General features: G+C 37.8%; 1 protein-coding gene across 1 annotated transcript in view; it reads right to left on the bottom strand.

Annotated features, from left to right (window-relative positions):
- Window positions 1-4,159: 4,159 nt before the first annotated feature.
- Window positions 4,160-14,722, bottom strand: part of LOC132393432 (zinc finger protein 654-like) — a 44,356-nt gene continuing 33,793 nt past the window's right edge. The window contains exons 8-9 of the mRNA XM_059968654.1: window positions 12,221-14,696; window positions 4,160-8,189 (exon numbers count right to left, since the gene is read on the bottom strand). Coding sequence (XP_059824637.1) covers window positions 8,182-8,189; window positions 12,221-14,696 — 2,484 coding nt within the window. The 3' untranslated portion in view covers window positions 4,160-8,181. The remainder of the gene's footprint in view (window positions 8,190-12,220; window positions 14,697-14,722) is intronic.

Below are 14,722 nucleotides of genomic sequence, written 5' to 3'. Positions count from 1 at the left end.
GGTTTTGTTTCATGGAATTAAATGGACCATTAGAACTTGTTTCAACAATGTAGGTCAACGATTTTTTAAAATATCTGTGTAACACCAAAGAAATTTTCCTTGACCTTGTTTCAGCTCACTTGGACTACAGTACATTTTGTATTGGTCTTTGCCATTGGCAACTATCACCAGGCACTTGTCCAAGAAAGAATTACTCAACTGCCAGTGGCTTTTAGAGCTAGAAGATATTTTGAAAGCAAATTGTAGGTGGGATTTAGTGGCAAGATAGTGAACATGGATATTGATATAGCATAGGAATGAGAATCATGGTTTTAAGTAGGTTGAAAAGAAAGTTTCAGAAAAGACGAAATCAGGAAAGACTTAATCCCTTCTAGAACATTTGGAAAAAATGTTACTGTTGTCTACAGCAAATATTTCCTTCCAGAAATTCCTACTTTTGCATAAATTATTAGGCTCAATTTAAACCAATACAATCAACTGCTCATAACAAGATCTACTAACTTGAACGCAGCAATTACATGCTAGACCACAAGACACAGAAGTAGAATTAAGCCATCCAGCCCATATTCTTCTTTGCCATTCCAACATGGCTGATTCATTATCTCCCCCCCTCCCAACCCATTCTCCTCCCTTTGCCCTATAATCTGTGATGCCCTTATTAATCAAGAACTTATCTCCATTTTAAATATACCAAAGTTCTAAATTATGAGTTGCTTTTCAACTATGCTGGCATTGCATATTAATTTTTTTTTGTAACCACTTGTGTTCAACACCAAACATATTTAGTGGCTGGATGGTTCAGGCAAATTTCACATTGCAGTAAGAGTTAGTTACTCTGCTTATCTCATTGTGTAGCTTACAGAAATTTTGGTCAATAATTTTACACAACACTGTTCCTGCCAAAGTCAGGACAGCCCCGAATAATTACCAGGCAGACGTTTGCACATTTGGACGATACACCTTTTTAAACTCAATTTTAGTATTTTCCTTTCATAGTGTACATGGGCATGCCTATTTTAAAATGTCTCAGTCAGAAAGTTTGAAGTTAATAACTCATCCCCTTATACCGTAGGCCACGAACTTATCAATCACTCTGATGATTTAAACGGATGAGTTATCAACTTCAAACTTTCTGCATAATCACTCAGAGTTGACCTGCATGTAACAAGAGCTGTACAGTTCATCTCCTACCTTAGGCCATGAACTTATCAATCACTCCTCGTAATATAAAGCAGGATACTAAAAGTTTTTCAGTTATATGAGTAAAAGGGAGGTGAGAGTTGATATTGGACCACTGGAAAATGATGCTGCTGAGGTAATAATGGAGAACAAAGAAATGGCAGATGAACTTAAGTACTTTGAATCAGTTTTCACTGTGGCAGACACTAGCACTGTGCCAGAGGTCTGTGACTGTCAGGGAGCAGGAGTGAGTGCCAATACCTTCAAAAGGAAAAACCACTAGGCAATCTCAAAAGGTCTTAAAGTGGTTAAGTCACCTGGGCCAAATGGACTATGTCACCGAATCCTGTGAGAGGTTGCTGAAGAGATAACGGATGCATTGGTCATAAACTTTCAAGAATCACTTGATTTTGGCATGATCTCAGAGGACTGGAAGATTGCAAATGTCACTCCACTCTTTAAGAAGGAAGGAAGACAAAATAGAGGAAATTATAGGCCAGTTAGCCTAACCTCAGTGGTTGTGAAAGTGTTGGAGTCTATTAAGAATGAGGTTTCAGGGTACTTGGAGACTAATGATAAAATAAGTCTAAGTCTGCATGGTTTCTGTAAGGGAAAATCTTGCCTGACAAATCTGTTAGTACTTTGAGGAAGTATCAAGCAGGGTGGACAAAGGAGAGGCAGTGGATGTCATTTACTTGGATTTTCAGAAGGCATGTGATAAGGTGCCACCCATGAGGCTGCTTAACAAGATGAAATCCTATGGTGATAATGGCATAGATAGAGCAATGGCTCACAGCCAGGGGGCAGTGAGTGGGAACGAAGAGGGCCTTTAGTGGTTGGCTGCCAGTGTCTAGTGGTGTTCCTCAGGGGTCAGTATTGGGACTGCCACTTTTCACATTGTTAATTATCTGGATAATGGAATTGTTGGCTTTGTGGCAATGAAGGTAGGTGGAGGGGTAGGTAGTGCTGAGGAAGACATGCAACTGCAGCAGGACTTAGACAAATTGGAAGAATGGGCAAAAAAAGTAGCAGATGGAATAATGTTGGGAAATGTATGACAATGCATTTTGGTAAAAGGAACCTTCTCCCCAGTATCTAAATGGGGAGAAGGTTCAAACATCAGAAGTGCAGAGGGACTTAAGAGTTCTCATACAAGTGACTGGAGAAAGTCCAAAAGGAGGTTTATGAGGATGATTCTAGGAATGAAGGGGTCAACATGAGGAATGTTTGGCAACTTTGGGTCTGTACTCACTGGAATTTAGAAGAATGTGGTCTGATCTCATTGAAACCTACTTAATGTTGAAAGGTCTAGAAAGGGTGGATGTGTTTCCTATGGTGGTGGTAGCCACAGCTAGAGGGCACAGCCTCAAAATTGAGGAGGGCAACCTGTTAGAACAGAGGTAAGGAAGATTTTTTTTTAGCCAGAGAATAGTGAATCTGTGGTATGCTCTGCCAGACTGCAATGGAGGCCAAGTCCATGTGTATATTTAAAGTGGAATTTGATAGTTTCCTGATCGGTCAAGGCATCAAAGGATATGGCATGGGGTTGAGTGGGATCTGGGATCAGCCATGATGGAATGGCAGAGCAGACTCAGTGGGCTGAATGGCCTAATTCTGCTCCTATTTCTAATGGTCTTATGGATGTATACTGTCTAGTGAACTTTGTGCAAAAATAAAAATCATGAATCTTGACATACTTCTAAGATTATTAAGAACATCATCAAAACTTCTTTAACTTAGCCCTGCCTTTTACTAACTTTACCTTCACTTTTTAAAAAAAAACTTACTGAAACTCCTTGATTGTTACACCCCTCAGCCAATTCTATATATTATTGCAATTTTAAAGACAATTTTCAAACATTGTGCTGATAGTGAAAATCGTTTAAAGCAGAAAACTGTCACTATGACAGAGAGACATGGCCAAATCTTTGCATGTAAGTAAAATCTTCAAAAGAGAAGAACAGCAGTTCGTTGGAAAATATGCTATATTTTAAAAATGCCAGTCAGGCATCGATGGAGAGAAATGAGCAGCCAATGATTTGAGCCGAGACGTTGCATTGGGACTGAAAAAGAAGGGAGCTAAAGGCAGAATAAAAGGGCAGTGGCAAAGGAGCATGAGCTGGCAGGATAGATGGAAGAGGCAAAGGGCTGAAGAAACTAAGAAATGTAGCCCATGGAAGGAGGAAGCTGAAGGTGACAGTGAGTTATGAGGGTAGGGGAGGGGAAAGAGGAGTACATGAGCCATAAGCAGAAGAGAAAAATTGGAGGGGAGGGGCATAGTAGTTACAGAAAGTTAGAGAAATTGATGTTGATGCCATCAGACTGGAGACAACAAAGACAAAATATGTGCTGCTTCTCCAATTTGCATCTGGCTTCAACATTCCCATATCGGGAACACGAGATGCAATAATTGGCACGGATAGATTCACAGGTAAAGAGCTGCCACAGTTGGAAGGACTGTTTAGGGCCCTGAGTAGTGGTGAGGAAGGTGGTGTAGGAGCAGGTATAATATTTAGCATTGTTGCAAGGAGATAGATGGGCAAAGAGGCCCAAATAGTCAACTGTTCTTTCCTTCCATGGATGCTGCCTAACATACTGTTCCTCCAATGATTTGTGTGTTTCTCCAGATTTTTGCATCTGCAGTCACTTGTCTCCAAACTGTACTGTCAATTTGCACTGTTTACAAGTAATGAATTGCCAATGTTAACTTTTTACTATCAATTGAGAAAACAAAATCTTTTAAATGTTCTCACTTTTGTGTCAGTTACAAAGAGAAAGGAGAAGCTTAAAAAGGTCACCAACACATTGTTCTCCTTAGGCTAGGAACATTCACTTTTGTGAAGAATAGGATAAGAGAACAACATTTATAATCAAACCACCCATGAATCTCTTAATTCATTAGAAAACACGATACAAGTTACTCACCATAAGTTTACTTCCATTGATTTTACAGTTACTTCAGAAAAATAATAACCACAAATAGAGACAGTGATTTTTTAATCAATAAATTCAGGCAAAATACAAAAGAAATGCTAATTTTTCAAATCTGTTTCAGAGAACTGCATCAAGATTAAATGTTCTAGGCCGCATCCACTAGAATGACTGCAGTTCAATTATGGCTCAGCTTGAGCTTTGTATTAACAAACACAAAAGTAGAATAATGTACAAATGTTCAACAAGGAAGCACAAAATGTAGAACTTGCTAAACCAGATATAATCTAATTTTAAATAGCCCCAATACAAATAATCAATAGAGAAAAGTGCAAAAGTTATCATTTCAAAAGTGTATTTAATCTTGTGTGGAAACCTTTACCAATATCAATTTACAAATATAAGAAAACATTGATACCATATAAGGCTTTCCTCTCTTAGTTGTCAGTGCCTTTTTTGATAAAGAAATAAATAGTTCTTTAAAGGCTTACTCTTAAATCATAAGGAAAATAATGCTGTGATGGCTTGAGCATGACAACTGTACCCCAAAGTGCCAATGAAGGACAAACTTCTACCATGGACAGAAGGGCAATTTATTATGATCTGCAATTGGTTTCTTCTAAGCAAGCAAGCTCTATTTCCATGTAATCCATCTATATTTTAAAAGACCACCCATTCACAATTTAATCTCTAATAATTACAATAATGTTTGAATTGAAAATATGAAACCAAATTGTATAAATGGTAAAAATGTCTTCAAATGTACACTTTACTACTTAAAACAGTAGTTTATATTATTATTTTACAGGCACCACAGTAACTGTGAATGGATAAATCATACTCGGAAACAGTGTAATGCTCATTGGGAATTTACATTATGCTTCTCTGCAAATTTTACAGTAACTACCTCTAAGATACAATTACTTCCATTATTTGCTGGAAATTATCAATAGAAAACATTTTCCAGCATAGTTTAGTGCACATGTTAAAAATAGACAATTAAGCATACTCAATTCTAAAAGTAGGAAAAGGCCCAAATATAAAGTTTAATCTCTGAACATTTAACAGCATTTTTTTTTTAAACGCCTGCATGATTTACAATCTGGATTTAATAGCAAATGGCCTTGTCACAAGATGGTATATCTGCAAATGGGCTCAACTCTTTTTCCAGTTTCATTTATACCTACTATATGTGACATTTCTCACCATATTTTCTTTTTTTTTCAGACAATTATCAAATTAGATGAGTTACAGCTGTCTAGCAGTTAACAGAAATTCATTCTCCAAGTTTAACACTGACAATTTTCAATATGCCTTTTATGGGTAAAGATCTTCTGTTCAAGCCTTTATCCAGCCGTGACTTTAATGATTTAAATTATTCTAGTGTTGATCCAAAAAAGTAAATTGAAGAGAATATTGAATTATGTGAAAACAATCACACAGTAATATGTGACACAATATATATTTTAAACATAAAAAGCAAATTAGTCTTCAAAACTTAGTTGGATTACATGCAGTTTGTTGACCATAAAGACTGTTCAAGGTGAATGAAAAACAAACTATAAATATTGATTGACCCTTTTCATCATGTTACTGGACAACAAAATTGCACTGTGTAATCTACTTTTGCATCTAAGAACACTTTGTTTTAAAAAAAAAAGGTGCACCCTCAGGTCATCATTGTGGTAGTCATCTACTGCATCGCATGCTTTCAAATATACAGTGAGAAGTATGTTATTTTCCAGGTCCAAATGTGAAAAAGTGACCATTTCCCCTATCTCCATTCAGAGTATTTATTTTGGTGCACAGCAACCAGCTTTTCCAACAGGTTATTATCAATGAGTCAAAGAAGGGGAGTGGAGTACGCACTTTTAACTCTGCATTTACACTGGTTTTTGTTTACAACTTCAATGGTAAAAGTTAGAGGGAGCAAATTACCATAGGCAATACTCTGAAATGGCTGATTTCTTCAGCATTAGAGTGTTCAGTACATTTACCTTTTCACCTACTTTGTTTCCTAAATGCATTAATCAACTAGCACAGAGCATTAACACAATTTTTTTCAGTTGGCGATGAGGTCTTTAAATATTATGGTGGACTTTCAGACTGCTGGCTATAATGGAATATAACAAAAACTCAGGTTATTTTCTACAAATTAATTTAAAGCCTTGTACTCGTCAACAGCCAAGGATCCCTGCGCACAACATAAGGCATCTGAATTGAAGTCTTGTTTGCCCAAAAAGTGAGTTTTCTATACAAACTCATTTTTCATATATCACAAATGTGGCTTTATTGCTTTAAAAAAATCCTTGTAATCGTTAGAATACATTTAGCTTTTCAGAGATTTTACATAAAGGCAACCTCTGGTCATTCTGATCTTCAAGGTAGATTTTAAATTTCACTAAGCATTGCTTCTCTTCCCCCCCTCCCCATTTAAAAATTTATAAAATAATTATTATGGGGATGTAATTTAATCCCCAAATCAATCTGATTTGCAAATAACTAATTCAACTTTGGAAGTTTATTGTGAAGATGAACAAAATGTTCAGAACTGACAAGCTTCAAGAGATATTGCAGTGGATTAGGAGAACATTTAACACATTTGTTGTGGTAAACAAACAAAATCTATTAATAGTTTTCTTCGGGAACCATACTAATGACATACTGATCTGCATGCTACACTTGCCACTTTATCAAAGTAACTTTAAAATGTAATGTAGAAAAGCAGGGAGTCAAAGTCCACTGTTTTATAAATGATAGGATTAGCCTTAACAATACTAATACATACACTAATATAGTATCATCACTGCATTACAGCAGAAGATATTGCATCAAGAAAAAATATTTATTAAGCTAGTCAAATTTGAACTTTGTGTTCATCCCTTATTTCTTCAGCAAATGCAGAGAGCAGTAACTCTTCAACACTGTTGTTTTGGAAGACAACTAGCCACATATGTAATTACACTTGTGAGCAATCCTCTTCAGCTATTATAATAAGCAGCTTTAAGGTTTTTGGCTGAATTTAAACCAACTTGGATATGTTATACTTGTGCTCAAAGGCACCTATGTTGGGCCAAATCTACCTGAATAAATATTGTTCATGATGCAGAGTGTTGCTAATTCCACAAAACTGACCAGCAGATTCAGAGCAAGGGATACACCATTGCACTGAATCTCCAGAACTTGCTCCATGGATTGGCTCCTAAAAATGCCCCTCATCCTCACCTTTCCAATTTTAAGAATTTCTCAGCTTTGTATTATTAAAAGCCCAAAGGCAACATGATTAAATTTATAATTAGAAGCACATGGTCTTTTAATCCCAGGATGAAAGTTAATGAAATGCCAATATAATCATGCTATTTCAGAAAGGGATTTTTTTTTAAACCATCAAATCTCATTCCTATGTAGTAATATACTTCTTTAAAAAGTTAAAAATTTATATTTTTATCCCTTCTCCATTTTTGTTTTTGTGGTAAAAACATTGCTATTCCATCATATTGGTACTTGATCTGGCTCTAGTTCACCCATTTTCTTTCTTTCTCTCTCAATCTTTAACTCTCAATGATAAGATAGTTGACCCAGTCATTACCAAGGTCCCAAATACCTTGACATCAGTTCAAATTACATCCAAGCATTTACATTAGAGCTAATGTATGCAGGAAGTTCAATTAACACCACAAAATGCTCAGCCCCAGCAAAATTTGGCCATGCAAGTTGTCAGGTGCTTCTCTATTGTGCTGTTAGATTGTTGGCCCAAAACAAATTAAAAATAAACATGAGTTTCCAATCTGAGGAGGTAAAACAAAGGTTCTGCACTTCAAATCCATTTCTACAATGCATCACATTTTTCTCCGTACTTCTCCAGACTCCTCAGTGTAAGATCCCTTCCTGAATAAGTGCTACCACTTTTAAAAAGATGTCCTTAAAGACAGAAGCTTGCTATTTTGTTGCCCTTGATCTTTTCTGTCCTTACATGGCACTTGGATTAAGTGAAGGTGAACTCTGCAAGTTGATTCCTTTGTTTGACTATCAACTGCTATGTCGGAGTGGCCATTCACTTGCAAGGAATTCCTAGTCACCTGAAAGGCAGAAATTATTCACAATTATTCACATGCACTCGGTGGCCACTTTATCAGGATACACCTGTAAACCTCCTCATTAATGCAAATATCTTATCAGCCAATCATGTAGCAACAACTCAATGCAGAAAAACATATAGAGGTTGAACTGTTATTCAGTCCAAACATCAGAATGGAAAGAAATATGATCTAAGTGACTTTGACCATGCAATGTCATGGTGGCAGTTGGGGTGGTTTGAGTATCTCAGAAACTGCAGATGTTCTGACTTTTTCCACACACAACAGTCACTAGAGTTTATAGAGAATGGTGAAAAAAAACACCCCATGAGCAGCAGTTCTATGGGTGACATTGTCTCGTTAATGAGAGGTCAGAGGAAAATGGCTACACAGGTTCAAGCTGTCTAGAAAGCAACAATAACTCAACTAACCAAGCACTGCAGTGGTGTACAGAACAGCACCTCTGAGCACACGTGATGAACTCTGATAGGACAGTCTGCAGCACCTGAAGACCATGAACATAAGCTCAGCAACTACTTTATTAGGTATAGGAAGTATCTAATAAAGTGGTCACGGAGGGTACATTATTTTTGGTAAGTAGTTCTCATCATACCAGATGGCAAAATCTACTTGAATTAGAATTGCAAGTGATTCTTCTCTTAAAACAGTTTAATATCTGAATATGTCCTCACTTTCTATTGAGGTTAAATAAACACCATGGACTTCCTGTGCAGTTTAAAGGTTAATTGGTATGTTAAGTTACTCAAAGACTGCTGCTGTTTACACAGATATATTACATATGCGCTTTCCTACAAACTGCTCTTACCAGCATATAAAAATACATTTATTTTGCTTTCTACAATTAAGTCAAATATGCACAGTCTCAATTTATTATAACAGCAAAGGTTAATTCATACATGTACCTAAAACAAACAGAACAGAAATATACAACCGCAAAACTTGTTCCACTACTTTCCACAATTTCTGCACTAAAACGAGAAATAGCTGCAGCACGGCCCAGGCCATTTGATACAAACAAAAATCTCTGTCTCTATCTCCGGAGACTGCATATCCACAGATGTCTATTATAAACCCATGGACTCAACAGCTGCCTGGGCCATACCCCTTCCCACCCTGTTATTTGTAAAAATGCCATCCCCTTCTCTCAATCCCCTATCTCCACTGCATCTGCTCTCAGGATGGGGCTTTTCATTCTAGAATGAAGATGTCCTTTTTTTCCAAAGAAAGGGGCTTCCCCTCCTCCACCATCAACACAGCCCTCAACCACATCTCTTCCATTTCACATTCGTCTCCTCTTAATCCATCCTCCTGCCACTCTACCAGGGATAGGGTTCCTCTAGTCCTCACCTACCACCACACCAGCCTCCGCATCCAGCACGCAATTCTCTGAAACTTCCGCCACCTCTAACGGGATCCCACCACCAAGCACACCTTTCCGTGCCTCCTTTTTTCTGCTTTCGGCAGGGATTACTCCCTATGCGACTTCCATGTGTCCCAGCCCACTGATCTTCCTCCTAGCACTTATCCTTGCAAGCAGAATAAGTGCTACACCTCCTCCCTCACTACCATTCAGGGCCCTGAACAGTCCTTCCAGGTGAAGTGACATTTCACCTGTGAGTCTGTTGGGGTCATATGCTGTGTCCAGTGCTCACGGTATGGCCTCCTGTATATTGGCAAAACCTGACCTAGATTGGGGGACCACTTCACCTAGCACCTATGCTCCGTCCACTTGAAAAAGTGGGATCTCCCTGTGGCCACCCACTTTAATTCCACTTCCCATTCTGATATGTCTATCCATGGCCTCCTCCAGTGCTGTGATGAGGCCACACATAAATTTAGAGGAACAACACCTTATATTCCTTTTGGGTAGCCTAACGGCATGAACATCGATTTCTCGAACTTCAGGTAATCCCCCCCCCCCCCCGCCTCCTTCAGCATTCCCCATCCCCTTTACCCTCTCCCACCTTATCTCTTTGCCTCCCCATTATGTCCCTCTGGTGTCCACTTCTCTCCCCACTACCACTTTCCTTTCTTCCATGACCTTTCGTCTCTTTTACCAATCTACTTCCCAGCTCTTTACTCCATCCCCTCACCGTCCAGGTTTCACCTATCACCTTCATTTTCTCTCTACCCACCCCCACCCCCCACATTTAAATCTACTCCTCAGCTTTTTTTCAGGTTTCAGCCCGAAACGTCAACTGTACTTTTTTCCATAGATGCTGCCTGGCCTGCTGTGTTCCACCAGTATCTCGTGTGTGTTGCTCGGATTTCCAGTATCTGCAAACTTTCTCTTTTTTGTGAATGGATTGCTGGAGTTGTTATTCTATGCTTTTAAAGTCTCTTGAACACCATTGTTATGCTTGCTACCTTCCAGTCAGCTGGAAATAAGGAATTTTGTAAGATCATCATCACTGTATCTTTTTGAAATGGGATGCAAGCTATTAGAGCCAAAGGAATTAACACATTTTGACTACTTTAATTGAGTATTTCTTAGTTTTTTTAAAAAAAACTTCTTTATCATTAGATCTTTACTACTTCATTATTTATATTTGAGTCTTCTACAGTAAAGACAGATACAAAATCCTTGGTTAATACTTAAATCATTCCATATTTGCTCTTAACTTTATCTTCAGAGGTTTAAAACATTTTTTTACTATTCTCTTTTTACTCTGTAGCAGATCTTAATCTTTATTTATTACATTTCTGTAAAACTTATTCTCATTGTATTTCTACTTCTTCAGATTTTTATGGTCATCCATTACTGACTCTCAAATTTAACAATCCCCATGCTTACTAACTTTACTGGGAGTATTTTTAACCATATTTTAATCTTCAAGCCTTTCTTTATATCATTTGGTTTGTATTACTGTTCTATTCAACTAATTTTTGTTATGCCTCTGAGTTTATATTAATGGAATCAGTTGAGAAATATAAAGTGTACCTTTAAACATTTGTTACAATTTATCAACTCAAGGAAATTTAACCCAGTTCTTTGAAGGCATATCTAATTGGTTGGAAAAAAAACAGCTGACACTTCTATAATGCTTAACCACACTACATTTAATGATGATGTACCTGAAAATGGAAGAGTGGTTGCCATACAGGTAAGGCAGACCAGAGCACATCAAAATTTTCATTATCTCATTAGCAGTTTGAGGAGATTTGGTATGTCAGCAAAGACTATAGCAAATTTCTACAGATGTACTGTGGAGAGTATTCTAACTGGATGCATCACCGTCTGGAAAGAGCTATAAAGGGCTATTAACTCAAGCCAGTTCCATCATGGGCACTAGCCACTCCATCATCGAATACATCTTCAAAAGGTAATGCATCAAAAAGCCGGTATCAATCATTTAGGAACACCATTACCCTGGACGTGCTCTCTTCTCATAACTAACATCAGCAAGGTGGTAGAGGACCCTGAAGACACACACACAACATTTTAGGAACAGCTTCTTCCTTCTGACATTATATTTTTGAATGTTCCATGAACACTACCTTACTGTTTGCACTCTTTTTGCAGCTTTTTATGTATTTCTTATTGTAACATCTTTTTTTTTTATGTATTGCACTGTACTGCTGCTACAAAACAATAAATTTCAGAACATTATATCAGTGATAATGAACCTGATTCTGATACTAACAGGAATTGGTCTGCAGCACTTTTGCTTCATTCAATCTAGACAATGAACTCTGGAAGAAATATCAGCACAGGCTTCTGTTCAAGATTAATAGAAGCTACACAATTACTACATATACTTTATGGTTTTCAAATGAGCTTTGGATTTATTTTCTATGTTACAGGCATTGGAATTCTTTTGATTTGATTCACTTGAGAATCTTTATTAAGCAATGTATACAACCACTTGTAAATTTTACTCAACTCTTTCATCATTCACAGTTTAACTGGAAAATTGTAACTGAGGCACTACTTATCATTTCAAAATGCAATGAATTTTATTAACTGAATTACTTGCTTATACTTGATAAATTAAGTTTAACTGTGTACTTACCCTCATCACTATCTGATTCCATAACAAAGAGTGGTCTACAATTTTTCTGGGAGCTGTGTCCTTCCAATGCTTCAATGCTGTTGAAGATCCTGAAACATTTCCGACATATGTGCCGATCGTTTATTACATTAACTGCATTCTCATGTGACGTGGGGGACTGGTTTATGTTAGTAGACAACTTCCTTCGTTTTGGCATACTGATATACCTTTCATCCAGGTAGCTTGGTGGCTGAGGCCTATAGTACTTGTGCTGCCTGCCACCTCTTTCAGATTCTCCCTTACTGTTGCTAATATTCTTACTACTACTGCTGTTCTGTTCTTGATTGGAGGACGACTGCAAACCTGAAGGAGTCTTGTTTTGCTGTGACGGGCAGCCACTGTTTTGTGACACTCCTGTAGCCTGTTCCCCTAAAGCTTCTTTTGAAATGCTATTATTCAACATTGCTGATGTAGACTCTGATCTTGAATCATCCATTGAAAGACTAGCCTTATCCAAATCAGCGATGCCATCATTTGGCATATTACCTGAGGAAAGTGTATCTGCATTTGAATTATTGAAATTCCCTTTTAGTTTATCATGTCCATTTATAATTTGTTCACTATTAATACAATTTAAATTGCCTGACTCAACAGTCAACAATTTTTGTTCCAATTCAATGGAAGCATGTGGAGTATCATTAAGTGTGCCTGTTTCATTTTGATTTCCACTTTGCTTGCCAGACAAACTGTGAAGATAAGTCTTTGGTTCTAATAACTCTTTCCGTGACTTCCACGACGGAACTGGGAATTCCACAACGCTCTGTTCATTTTCCAAGCTCGCATCTTCATTTGCCCTTGCTTGATGGCTTAGTATTGTATTTGCTTCATTTTTACTACCGTCACAATCAGTGATGTGAATAGGTTTGCTACTTAAGTAATGCTGTGTCTCATGTTCATAAAGCACATCAACTCTGTCAAACAACTTGTCACAGTCACCAAAGCTGCACTGTGCTTGAAAAACTTCATGACTTTTAGAATGGGTTAAAAGCTCTGAAGCTGATTTAAACCTCTGACTACAACCACACTGTAAACAGAAGAATAATTTGGGATACACATGCCTTTTTAGATGATCAATTAAATGTTGAGAATGAATAAATTTTCTTTGGCAATAACGGCACTTCCCTTTATACCACTCCATCAGGTAATCCCGTACACTTTCATCGGAGGAGTGAAATTTCCGTGCATGCTTAATCAAAAAATGGATCTTAGTAAATACCTTTGAACAGCCATGGCTTGGACAATTAAGGAAACCATCAGTTCCTGTATTATTTTCTGTTTTTTCTTTTGACATAGCTTTATCTTCTATCTGTTCTTGTTTGCATAGAGCTCCATTATGTCTGTGACCTATTGAATTTTGCTTGGAAAGAAAACTGCTCTTCATTTTCTTTTTGGTTGGAACAGCAGACACATCTGAAGCAGACTCTTTTTTTGCCACCTGAGCACCTGTAGCATTATCAGCAGCTGTATCAGGAGCAACATCTTTGTTAGGATCTTCCTGAGTTTTGAAATTTTCATTCAGTGCTCCATCCAGACCAGCTGAACTGTGTGGCTCAATTGGAAGATCAACAATTTTTAAATCCTCTTTTTCTGTAAACGTTTTAGAGTAAGTCTGTTCATCTGCATTTGCAGACTCTGAAGTAGTTGATACTTTTGCATCAAGAATCCCATTTGTGAGAGGACCGGTTTTCTGCGTGTCATTGGCAGCACTAGAAGATTGAGTTTTTTTGTATGCAGCAAGTTCTTGTTTTTGAATCTTCCTCAGATGAGTCTTTAAATGCTTCAGCATTTGCCCCCTCAATCTGAACTTCCTTGCACAAATGAGACAAGGAAAGGCACCTTTTTGCTGATGAACCTGTGCATGTCGCACAATGTGTCCACCAAGGAACTCTTTTTTACACAACACACAACGATGCATCACAGCACTGTGGCCGTCTGCCCGGGACGTGCCTCGGCTGAGCAGCAGCCTGTCGGGTTTCTCCATGGTCTTGGTATCTGTGGTACTATTAACTGACACGTTTTTTCCAAACTTTACAAGCAAATCTCTTCCACGAGCTTTAATTAAGGCCACTTTGCCACGCATTAGAGCAAGACAGTTTTTCTTCAAAATCCGCCAGTCCCAAAATTCTGGATCAAAAGGCCAGGTGTTCTTTAAAACAAGCAGTAGCTCGCAACGAAGGAAGCTTGGAACTGAGCTGGTATCTTCAGTGTATGGCTGATCTGGCTGACTGTATAGATTTTCAACAGCTTGAAAAGTTTCTAATGTACACTCAGAGAAAAAAACTGTAATAGTGCATGCTCTACAGAAATCCAAATCATTTGGCAGCAGATATGACAGCGTTTTACACACTAAAGTTTTTGTATTTGGTTCATCTTGATAATCCATCCGTAGAGCACGTGCACAGAGCTCAACGCAGAATTGCAGACCTTCAGCTCCAACCTACATTACATATTCACAAGGTTAGA

Source organism: Hypanus sabinus, chromosome 4 (genome assembly GCF_030144855.1).
Source record: "Hypanus sabinus isolate sHypSab1 chromosome 4, sHypSab1.hap1, whole genome shotgun sequence".
Lineage (NCBI taxonomy): Eukaryota > Metazoa > Chordata > Chondrichthyes > Myliobatiformes > Dasyatidae > Hypanus > Hypanus sabinus.
Note: the sequence above shows the minus strand (reverse complement) of the source record. Positions and strands in the feature narration are given on the sequence as shown.